Raw genomic sequence first — 12,850 nt, 5'->3', positions numbered from 1 at the left:
TGCCCAAAGCTTTTTCATTTGAAATTCTTCATTCAAAATATATCCTATGCATTCTTTTGAAATGCCTATAGTCTCAGCAAATTCATGCACTTTGACTCACTGGTCATTCAATACCATATCATGCACTCGATCAATGATTTCTGGTGTTATACTTTTTGGAAGTCCTTCACGTGGATCATCTTCAAGGTTGGTACAGCCACGTTTAAACTCAGTAGCCCATTTCTTAATTGTCGAAAACAAAGGAGAAGAGTGCCCATAAACTTTTATGAACTTTGGATGAATTTCTTTTTGCGTTAAACCTTCCTTTACAAAGAATTTTATAACCGTACAACACTCAATTTTACCCATTTCAAAGGATATAGACAACATTTTTGCATCAGACAGCTGTATAAAACAAACTACTTGATAGAATGACTTGCAATTTAACACGGATGCTTATAATAGATGTACCAACTTAGAAAAAAAAATCTCTTGCCGATAGTGTTGCCATCTATAGTCGAGGCCAAGAACTTTTCAGACCACCCTCATATGTACAAATTAAACAGCAACGGTCCCAGCACTGAACCTCGTGGCACATCACCAGTCACCTGTTTTTGCCTTGATTCTGATCCTCCATATGCTACTTTTTTGATACCTGTTCAGCAGCCACCCTCTTATCCACTTTACCAGTGACATTCCCATTTGTTTTAATTTGCGTAACAGAGTTCTATACAGTATTCTGTCAAATGCCTTTGCAAAATCCTGCAAAATGATCATATAGCCATTTCTTTTATCCAACTCAGCTGTTACTCTAATGTGAAAAGTTAGCAAATTACTAAGGCATGACTGACCCTTCACAAAGCAATGTTGACCTTCATACAGTATCATATTTTGATACATCCACTCTTTTTGACCAATTTTTCCAGTACTTTTACCACCATGCCTGAGATACTGATTAGGCTATAATTTGCCACTGTAATCTTATAACCTTTCTTACAAGGGAATTATTTTGCCTCCTTTCCACTCCCTTGGAATTCTACAAGAGCTGAGACATATATTAAAGAGCCTAGTCAGAGGCATTGTCAACTCCCTTGCACATTCTTGCAAAACCATAGCTGATATCCCATCTAATTTCACAGCTGCATTTACATCAAGATTCTGCAATAGCCTAAGAAACTCCAATTCATCCACCTCTTTTCACACATCAGGGTCTGTCACATATGTTAAAGCAAGAACTTTTTTTGGGATTTCCTTTGGCCTGCTTGAATAGATTCTTATAATCTGATTTTGCATTCCTTGCCATGCTAGTCACCTTTCTCTTTATATATCTTCCAAAGCATATTCTTCTTCTGCAGCTCGAGCTTGATGATATTACTCATCCATCTAAATTCTATCTGATTAATCCTCCTTACCTTAGGTATACAAGTAAATATTGCTTCCTCTACATGGCTCTTAACTATATATCCCATGCATTACTAATAATATCCTTACCCTGCAGTGTTTTATGCCATAGCACAGATTTAAGCTTCACCCTAAGCTTTTCATAATCACCTGCCTTGTAGTTCCACATATAGCCCTTCTTGAAAGAATATTCTTCATGTTTTATGATCTCCCAAATGAAGACCACATAATCACTTTCATCAATTAGAGGTAATGTGGTCACCTTGGCTACGGATAGCTCTTCTGATCCTATGGCCAAGTTCAATATCCACCCGTAGTCTCCTCCATCACATGCTGCCATAAGTAATTATCTCTTAGCAGGTGTATAAATTCCATTTCCTTCCTGCCATATGATCTTTCTTCCTTCCAGTCTATATTTCCATAATTGAAGTCCCCATAATAATCATTCGGCAGTGCATTCTTCCAGATCATCTGTGAACTCCTTGGCCTATAGCAATAACAAACTGTATATTTTGTTTTAACTGGCCTTAATCTCACACCAGACTGCTTCAAATGAGTAGCCACCCTCCCACCTATCTCCTATTCTTTTTGGCTGCAATTCATCTGCTATCATCAGCAGTAGCACCGTCTCACTAATGCCCATAACTTCTGGCAAGGTTCCACTAACCAATGCCAAAAAACTCCTGCCTCTTGTTCCTGATACTTCTGGCAGTAGTATATAGAAACTGGAGTATCCCTTTAAGCTCTGACCCACCTTTATTTTCTGAATTGACTACCCTATTCAATATTTTTGCTTGAGAGATGAGATTCCTCACTTAGTCATTCAAATACTCACTCAGCTCATGGATGCACCTTCACACAAACTCAGTTGCTTCTACCCTAATTGCTTAAGTTTCCCTGAATTTGCACTTCAGTATATTTGGTGAACAAAAAACCTTAGACACCTAACACCAAAATCATTTAGATGCAGTCCATTAGCAATGTAGATCCTTCTTTCCATTAAACACAGACCACGGATCCACAAATCCTACTTCATTCCTTCTACACAATCTACATATAGACTCACTGGCTATTAATGTCCTCGTCCTCCTCCTCAGTTCGCATGCAGCATGGTAGGAGACTTACAATCTTCACATCACATCACATCACAGCATGGTAGGAGACTTACAATCTTCACCTTCTCTCTTCAGTCTTCTAACAATTCCTTTACATCCTCCCTCATAGAATACTTCTCACATTTTAAATCTTTTGTATCAACCAAGACAATCATTTCCTTCGACTTACCTTTTTGCAGCTGGATGGTGTAGCTAATATCATGAATTTTTGCACCCAGATAACACAATTTTGTCATACTTTCATTAAGTACTCCTCTGATCACTGAGTCTCGGTACATAATTTTCTCCTTGTTTTTCTTGCTTGTTCGGTTGAACTTTTTTATTCCTTTGGACCATCTGCTTATTTCTCTTTTCAGCCTTGTTAATCTTTTCCTGCTTTTCTGCAATTTTTCAATTTTGCACTTTTTCCTATGAAGGATAACATTCAAGTGCACAATTTCTTTATTAATGTCCATTTCATTCTTCTCTATTTCCATGGCGACACATTTGACATTAATAATGTAATTTTCCATCTTACTGTTAGTACTGTCCACTCTACCAATATCTGCACTCAACAGACACTCACTTTTAAAACACTTAATATACCCTCTCTCTCTCATTTCAATTTTTTTCTTCCACATATCCTTTAGTTTTCTTGCCAAATAGATTTCGCACACACTGAACTGAATAAAAATCCAGCAAATTCAAACTGCCCAACAACATGGTCTTTGCCTCCATTGTTCATCCACACACTGGTGCCATGCCGACAATATCGTATTTAAGCAAAAAAATAAAATAAAATAAATGTTTACTTTCAAAATAACTAGCTCAGTCAATCCCACACTCATTTAAAACAAAAACTTAACGTAATATTCTCAAATAAAAAACGAGAAAGTTACTTATCCTTCAGGAGCGATAATTCCATGATACACACACAATACACTAACTGGTATCAGCTCAACACTGAGTGTTCTGTACAGGTTTATCACCTAAGTGATAGAGCCATACAGATAATCATTATCACAAACCATGGGCTCACTGCCCGTTGTTGTCCGATGCCTGCTTCACTATCTTCTTCCACATTTCTTTGTCCAGTCCACAGTGTCACAGTTTTTGTACACCCATTCCACACCAGTCTTTTATATCGTCTCCCCATTCTATGTATGGTCTACCTCTTCTGTTTAAACCATCCAAAATACCAAACACAGATGTCTTTATCTTCTGGTCCTCACTCATTCTATTGATGTGTCCAAATAATTGCAGCTTTCATTTTATAATCTTCTGCATTAGATTCTGTTTTGGTTGTATCTTCTGATAGAGCTCTTTGGTGATTTTCTGTACCCATCCTACTCTTAGAATCTTCCTGCAACAAGTTCTTTCAAATGACAAAATTCTTTTTCTTGATTCCTTATTTATTACCCACATTTCAGGTCCGTACAGTACACCGATGAAGATGCATGTTTCCAGTACTCTTAGTTTTGTTTGCAGGCTGATCACTTTACTTTTCCAGATGTTATCCATGGCCTTCAGATTTGTTCTTCCCTTTGCAATCCTGATCTTTATTTCTTTTTTACAGTCCAAGTCATATGTCAGTTTACTTCCCAAATATGTAAATTTTCTGCATTTTCTATATCAGTTCCATCCACTTGTATCTTTTGTTTCATGTTCTTCTCACCAAATACCATTGTCTTTGTTTTTTCCAAGTTCATAACAAGTCCAAATCTCTTCCCTTCCTCATTTAATAGTTTTAGTGTTTTTTGTAGTTCTCTTTCGTCTTCTTCAATAATAACAATGTCATCTGCAAATCTCAGATTGTTAATTCTCATTCCATGTACAGATATTCCTTTGGCATCTTCCTTCAGTTTGTCCATTACTCTTTCTAAATGTGCGATGAAAATGCTTGGTGATATAGGGTCTCCCTGTCTAGTACCTCTGCTTGTTTTAAACCATTTCCCCAATTCATCACCTATTCTAACTGCTGCAACTGCACATTCTGATAAACATCTTTTAATATAGCTATTAGTTTTTTTATCAATTCCATAGGATTCCAGAACTGCTAATGTCACTTTCTGGTCAATATTGCCAAATGCTTTCTGAAAGTCAACAAAGCAAGTATATATGTTTTTGTTTTTTCTCCTAGCTTTCTCTACTATTAACCTCATTGTCAAAATCTGTTGAATTGTAGTTCTATCCTTCCTAAATCCTGCTTGCTTGTCTGCACGGTATGCTTCCAATTGTGTTCTCAATCTTTCTGTCAATATGATCATCATCACTTTACTAAGGTGACTTATCAAGACAATTATTCTATAATTTTTACATTCTAGCTTATTTCCTTTCTTGTGTAATGTTACTAATATTGATTTCACCCACTCCTCTGGCATTTTCCCTTCTTTCCATACCATATCGGTGTGGTACATACATAGCTGGTGCGTTTCTGTAACCATACTTTCACCACCATATTTAATCATTTCTCCAGTAATGTTATCGTTACCAGGACTCTTGTTGTGTTTTAGCTGTCCTATTGCTTTATCTACCTCCCCTTTTAAAATGTCCATATCATGCTCATTACTTGGTGGTGATATCTGCTTCAATTCTTCAGTCAGTTTCCCAATGCTATCTGAATCTAGTTTTTCTTCATATAACTCACTACAATATCTTGTCCACCGCTGTACAATTTTTTTCTTTATTCTTCAATACTTTGCCTTTTTTCATCTTTAAGTGTGGTCTGTTTTGGTTGCCACTTTCTATTAATGGTTCTGATCATTTTGTATACCTCCCTTGTTTTATGCTCTGCATAGTACTGTTCTATATTGTTGCATTGGGTTTCTAACCATTTCATCTTATCCATTCTAACTGCTTTTTCACCTCATTACACTTTCTTCTATATTGCTCTTCTATTTGTTCTGATGTATCCCTTCTTATCTTCAACATTCTTTTCTCCTGTACTAACTTCAGATTTTCTTGTGTAATCCATTTCATCTTGATCTTCTATTCTTCTGGAACTGTTTATTCAACTGCATCTTCTATCGCCTTCATTACTCTTTTCACTCTTAAATTCGAGTTTTTTTCTTTCTGCACACTTTTAAATCTCTCTTCTAACACTGTTCTGTACCTTCTTCCTATTTCTACTTCACTTATTCGTGCTGTATCTCTTCTATTCTGATGTTGGGGTTTATATTTCTTTTTTAATTTCAACTTGATGTTCGCAATCACTAAAGTATGGTCCAAGTCTATATCCGCTCCTTGAAAAGTTTGACATTGCTGTACTGATGTTATCCATCTTCTTTTAATCATATCAATCATGTTTTTGGTTTTCCCATCATTTGATCGCCACGTACATTTTCTACACTCCGTTTGTTGGAATCTTGTGTTACAGATCATCATCATCTAGTGGTCCACAGCAAATTCTAATAATTTTTCACCTCGTTCATACAGATAATGCTGTAACATAATGCTCTGACATGAAATTAAGTGAAAGTAGAGGTTGCTGAATTGGAATACTTGGGAAATTGCAGAATTTCAATGTAAGTATGGATGTGAGATTAGATGGGATATCAGCTCATGTATTACGAGAATGTGTAAAGAAATTAGTATTGCCTTTGATGAGACTGTTTAACTAGTCTGGTCTGGTAAAGTAGCAAGGGAGTGAAGAATAAAAAGTTCTGTTGCATTAAGGAAGCTCAAAGACTACAGTGCAAAGTAATTGACTAATAAGTATCCCACGTGTGTTGGTAAACTAACTGTGAAAGTAAGTCAAAGACAGAATTCAGGAAGGGAATTGGATAAGAATACGCAAAGGTGTTTGACAGGATGCCACATGAAACTGTGTTATGAAAACTGGAAGAAATGGAGATAGATATGAAGCTGGTGTTATCAATATGAGGATGGCTAATGGACAGATACTAAAGCATGGCACACAGACAGGGCAGAATCTAAGAGAATGCAGGTGACTACTGGTATGCCAAAAGGCTCTGACCTTGGACCACTACTGTTTAATTAGCAATATAATACAGGAAATGATTAGTAGAAGAATATTCCCGTTTGGTGATAATTCAAAACTGTGTAGTGTAACCGTTGGTCAAGATGACGTAATGAGCTTGCAGGATGATTTAAACATTATGACAGTATAGGCAAAATATAATAGATATCACTTTAATGTAAAATACTGAAAGTTATGTATTTTGGAATGAAAAAATATAAACCATCTACCACATTAATAAAACCATACTCCAAGAAATTGCTAAAGTTAGGGATTTTTGGGAGTATAAATTCAGAGGATATAATAAGGAAAGTGGCCAAGATAGCTCCCAAGATTACGTAGTTATTGAAGAAAACACTGAAAAGCAGTGATAAGAAAGTTAGTATTCCTCTTTATAAGACTTTGATATAGCAATATCTGGATTACTGTGCTCAGGTCTGGTCAGCTGGGCTTCTTGGGTATGAAGAAATGGTGAAGAGGGACAAGTGTTAAAGATGGAAAGTGATCTGTTGAATGTTTCCTATGACAATCAACTGAGGGTTTGTTGAATGTAAAAATTAACAGCTAGGTGGAAAAGAGAGGATATCATAGAAAAATTTAAGTCACTACAGGGATTTTACAGGAACAGTGTAGAGAAATTTTTTGCACTTAGCCAGGCAGACAGAACAAGGGATCTTACATAGAAATTGAATAAGAGCATTAGCAAAGGTGTGAGGAATGGATTTTTTGCCTTGAGAGTGATAAATGAGTAGAATAGTCACAAGGGTCTGCTATGAGAGCTGTGTCAGTCAGCATTCAGGGATAGGTATAATAGGTAATGCACTTGAATTTTCTTTACCATAAAGTGTCCTTTTACTACATACATGTATATTGACAATGAAATCGATTACCTCTTAAACCAGCTGACCAACGCAACAATTTCTTTTTAAAAAAATATTATAATGAAAGCAAAAATATTAACAAGTTTTACTTTTTAACAGAAAGAAGAGCAATTTGTTACTGCCAAGCATATTGCATTCCAAAACATTTTACTTGTAGCATCATTCAGTACAAAACTTTTTTGTTCTAGCTTGATAAGCAATAAAAATTTATCACATTCTGTGTTTAATAATAAATATATATACAGGGGTCATACAAAATAATGGAAACACTAAGATGGCAAGGAGTAGAATTTGCGCTGGTTACATTGCAAAAAAAACTGTAGTGGCAGCACTGAATGCTCTTGTTTCATTTAGTTTCTTCTTCTGCAACTTTTCCCACTTAAGAAGGGTCGCTGTCTGTAGTGAGTCTCCTCCACAACCTCCTGTCTTGGGCTGTAGCCACATCCAAGTTCTTCATCGTCAAGTCCTCCACCATCTCCCTCCATCTCTACTTTGGCCAACTGCGCTTCCTCCTCCTCCTTCCCTGCACATCCATCTGCACGACCTTCCTTCCCACATACTCTTCCTCACTCCTCATCACATGAACAAACTATCTCAACCTTGCCTCCTGTATCTTTGCTCCTAAGTTCGTAACTTTCACCGTTCCCCTTACATAGTAATTTCTCAGACGATCCTTTCTGGTCACACTGAACACCCACCTAAGCATTCTCATCTCTGCTACCTCCATCCTGCTGATGTTATTTTTCCTCAGGGCTACAGTTTCCATAGCATACGTCATAGCTGGTCTCACTACTGTCCTGTAGATTTTGCCTTTTAGATTGATCGGCACCCTCTTATCGCATAGTACTTCAGCCATCTCTCTCTCTCCAGTTGCTCCATCCTGGTTGTATCCTGCATCCCACTTCCTTCTAAGCCTCACCATCCTCTTTCATTGTTGAACCTAAGTATCTAAAGTCACTGACCTTCCTGATGACATTTCCTTCCAGCTCCAGATTTGTTTAGTTTACACTCCGTACTTCTCATGCAAGTACTATCACTAATGCATTGAGTGATTATTCATGTTAAAAATCAGAAAACAGGAGACTTTTCCGATTTTTTGAGACCAGATCATCGATGAGTATTTAACTGGAGCATCAGTGACAAAAACTTCCAAATTATTAGGTGTATCGAGGTTGTCAAATTCTAAGGTTATGTCAGCATACACAGATCATGATAAGACAACATCATCAAAGAGAAACAGTGAGCAAAAATCAAAAATGACAGAAAGAGATCATCGGACATTAGAAAAAATTGTTTCAAAAATTCACAGAACTACTCTGGATAGTTCTGTGAATTATGAGTTTCATAAATCCAGTTTTCATTCTAGATCTATAAATGATAAACCTCTGATTACTGAAAAGAATGCTCAGATGTGCAAACGATGGTGTTGTGTCCCTATTTCTAATATAATTACTTTATTCTATTACTCAAATTCTTGTTCAACTCTTTCTCGGGTATCACGTGGTACCCCTACATAACAATGGAATTGCCCCAGGGTCGAGCCAATACCAGAGTGTCTGAGATTAACCACTCATAAAACACTAAGAAATTTATTTTTTTGCTGTGCCACTTAGCACTTTTAGATTATATAATAATATCAATCAAGAAGCGATCTCTAGATAGTATTTAAGTGATACCTTGACCTTTGCAGACGTGGCCAAAATCTCTTCCTTCTAATTTCCCACCTAGGTTCGTGTTAGTTTTTATAAGCGGTGCATCGAATTCCAAAATCACAGATAGACTTAATTTTATTCAAAAGCAAGGTTTATTAGAGACTATCAATATACACACAGTACATGTAAATTTAAATCTCAATCTAAGAAAGTTAATAACAGTCAGGTTAACATTAAAACATTCCAATATCACAAGGATATTGTTAATTTTCACAGTATAAATCTTATCAACATTAAACACCTAAATTATGCATAATAATCTCAATAATTCTTTTCTAATTCAGTTTCAATCAAACCACTTAAAATAGCATCTATATCTTTTACAATCTTGTAATTAATAGCAATTCTTTACTCTGAACTTTATCATAACCTCTTTAAACATATATCATAATTCGATCATAGTAGGAGACAGTAAATATACGGTAACTTTCTCAGGATCACTACAGTTCAGTTCAATGTAATATTATTAATGTTCCTTCCTTAGATTCATAGCGCGGTACAAATCCTTTCATTCATAATTAACAAATACTATAAAGTCTACTTATCAAACTTGAACTGCATCACATTAAGAGGTCCTCAGGAATCTGTCTCTCCTTAATCGAAATATCCATGGGTTCCTATCTGGCTTTCTGTGGACGGTCGGGCTTACTCTTTCGATGGAGATACGACCCTCTGGATCCATTGATGCCTCTATCAAAACCCTCCGGAGCGGAGGCACTGCCACCCTTCACCCGCTCACAACACCGCGAGACCAACACCAGGAGATCAGGAACAAAAAAAGCCTCGTGTGTGTGTGTGGGGGGGGGTGCTTGACTCTTATATTTTGCCTTGGTTCCCGGTGATTCTCGCACTCTGCAATGTCCACCTAGCGCTTTCACGTAGATTGACGTCACAGTGTCCAGCCTTCTCCGCTACATTTTTTCGTGCGCTGTCGGCACACAAATGCCCAGGGCAAACCGCTCCCCTCGTGTTACTGCTTCCTGACCTTTGGACTTACATCCCCTTTACAATTTGTGCAAATCATTCTATAACTTCTAGTACTTATTGCTCTAACAAAATGTTAAATGTTTACACTTCCACTATTATTTATACTAACTAGTGAGTGATCCCTTGTTGAAATATTATATAAATAACTATTTGTTTTCTTTTAGTTTGAAATAATTGATATATCTACAAAGCAGTATTTTAATACCTGGAGACAAGCATGTTATAATGTTTCTTATTGTGTGTTCGCTCTGTTATACAATGATAAGATGAAATATCTCATGTTCCAACTTATCAGGGTATAACAATGGTGTGCAAACTGTCAAATCTGAACATTAGAAAATTGAAAACGTGATGTGGTCAGGTGAGTCAACCTTCCTGCATCAGGACTATGTTTGTAGAACACTCAAGGAAGCCTACAATCTGGAATATGTAGGTATGACAATAAAGCATGGAAGAGGTTCTGTGATGGTCTGTGCAGCAATATTGTGGTATTCTGTTGGTCCCATTATTATTATGCTTCATTTCAGAATTACTGCAAGTGATTATCTGAACATAATCAAGTGTACCCCATGACCAAAACGTTATTTCCAGACAATAATGCAGTATTCCAAAACAACAATTCCTCCATTCACACAGCTTAAAATGTACAGTTGTGGTTTGAAAAGCATGAAGGTAACATTCAACACCTTCCCTGACTAGCGCAATCACTAGAATTGAACATTACTGAACCATTCCTGTCAGTTTTAGAGACTAGAATAAGAAACAGTTTTCTATCCCCCAACATCTTTAAAAGAACTTAGAAATGTCCTTCAAGAAGAATGGTACAAAATTCCACAAGAAACTATTCAAAACTTGAGTTCCAAGAGAAACTCAGCTGTACTGAAAGCAAAAGGTGGTCCAACATCATATTAATAAAAAAATATAAGTAATGTTTCCATTATTTTGTTCAACCCCTGTACATATGTGTGTGTGATTATTATTGCCATTGTTATTTTTTTAAATAGGAATCCCATCCATGAAGACACTTAGCTTATAGTATGCTCGTATTACTATCTTGAGGGAGCTAAGGGCTAGATAATCTGGAAATCTTGCACTTCTTCTTTCTCAGTCATTTTCAATCCACTGCTGAATGAAGGCCACGATCTGCCAATTTTCCCAGTCTTCTTCTTCTGATATCCATCTCTTTCCAGTTTTTCTATTTCATCTGCCCATCTTGTTTTTGGGTGTCCTTGTCTTCTCTTTCCAGTTGGTATCCATTCTGTTGCTTTTTTGGTCCAACTCTTGTCCATTCCTTGAGCCAGATATCTTGCCCATCTCCATTTGGATGCTTTTACAATTTCTATTGCATCCAAGACTTTTGTCTATGATCTGATCCATTCCTTCCTCTTTTAATCCATTAGTGTTATTCTTCTTTCCATCAGCATTATTTGTTTTTCCATTTGGTTAGTTAGTGCACAGGTTTCAGAGCCATAGGTGAGTATGGGTAATATGCATTGGTTGAATACTTAACTTTTTAGGCAGATGGGTAAGTTATATTTGCAGATGTAGTTCAATTTCCCAAATGATTACTGGGTTAACTGTAATTAAAAGACAAAATTGTCTTTTAATTTTGCTCTGTAATCCATTTTCAATGTCAAAACGTCGTCCCAAATACACACAAGAGACTATTTCTATTGGCTCATTATTGAGTTTTATTGTTTTTGCTCTTAAGTACCTAACGAACGTGTTTGTTTCTCTATTTATTTTAAGACCTATCTTCTTGCTTTCTATGATCAGTATATTTATCATTTCCTGTAGGTTATGAGCTGATTCTGAAATTAATATAGTATCATCCACATATCTTAACCAGGTTAATTTTTCACTTTTTACTGTCATGTCTTTGGAACTCCAGTTAATTTTTTGAATCATCTCCTGAAGTGTGGCTGTAAAAATCTTAGGGTATATAGAATCTCTCTGCCTTATCATCTTTTGTATAGGGATTTTGTTGCTTTCTATTTGTTCTCTTATAGTTGTAGTTCCATTTTTGTATATAACAATCATATAACTTTTTTGAAGCTATTTCAGGCCTCCAGTAAACAGAATGATAATAAATTTCAGACTGGGTGATGAAATTCATCTCTCACCTAAAGACACTCATAAAACCTTCATAACCTGTTTATTGAAGAGCTGATATACCAACCACTTGGATAATGAAGTTGGTAGACTGACAATGATAAAAAAATGATATCAACAATATATAAATGTGATATAATTATTTTCATACTTATATTACCATTATTACTAAATGTAAAATTGTGTCAACAAAATAATTCAAACTGATTTCCAATGCTGAAAAATTTTATGTGCAAGAATACCAGCAAAAATGAAAAAGAAAAGTTTTATTACCACAAGTAGGAGGTTCATCTGAGCCATCACCACAATCATTATCTCCGTCACAATAAAAACTTTGAACTATACAAACAAAGTTTAGGCACTGGAATTCATTGGTTTTACACATACTAGCAACTATAAGAAAAAAAAAAAAAAAAAAGAAAAAAAAAAGATGAAATCAGATGATTATCATGAGATGAATAAGATTTTAGTGTATTATTATATTTATTATTATGATTTTTATTATTATCGGAGATCCTCATGGAGTCAAGGACTCATTTATGGAGGCTATACATCACTCAAACCAGTTGTTATACATTCCATTAGCCTCCCTACTGGCCAATGTGGATGAAATAGTGACACCAAATTGCACTTCTTATCCATATTATTCAATAGGTTTTAGAGCTTTGTATCCAGATTTATCTCGACGTCTATAGACATCATGGC

At 36.0% G+C, this 12,850-nt stretch overlaps 1 protein-coding gene across 1 annotated transcript in view; it reads right to left on the bottom strand.

Moving 5' to 3' along the window:
- LRP1 (LDL receptor protein 1) overlaps nt 1-12,850 on the bottom strand; it is a 1,646,373-nt gene that overhangs the window by 765,619 nt on the left and 867,904 nt on the right. The window contains exon 55 of the mRNA XM_090402369.1: nt 12,419-12,538. Coding sequence (XP_090258495.1) covers nt 12,419-12,538 — 120 coding nt within the window. The remainder of the gene's footprint in view (nt 1-12,418; nt 12,539-12,850) is intronic.

The sequence above is a fragment of the Typopeltis vanoorti genome, chromosome 2 (genome assembly GCF_054136105.1).
Source record: "Typopeltis vanoorti isolate ZY-2024b chromosome 2, IOZ_Tvanoo_1.0, whole genome shotgun sequence".
Classification (NCBI taxonomy): Eukaryota; Metazoa; Arthropoda; class Arachnida; order Uropygi; family Thelyphonidae; genus Typopeltis; species Typopeltis vanoorti.
Note: the sequence above shows the minus strand (reverse complement) of the source record. Positions and strands in the feature narration are given on the sequence as shown.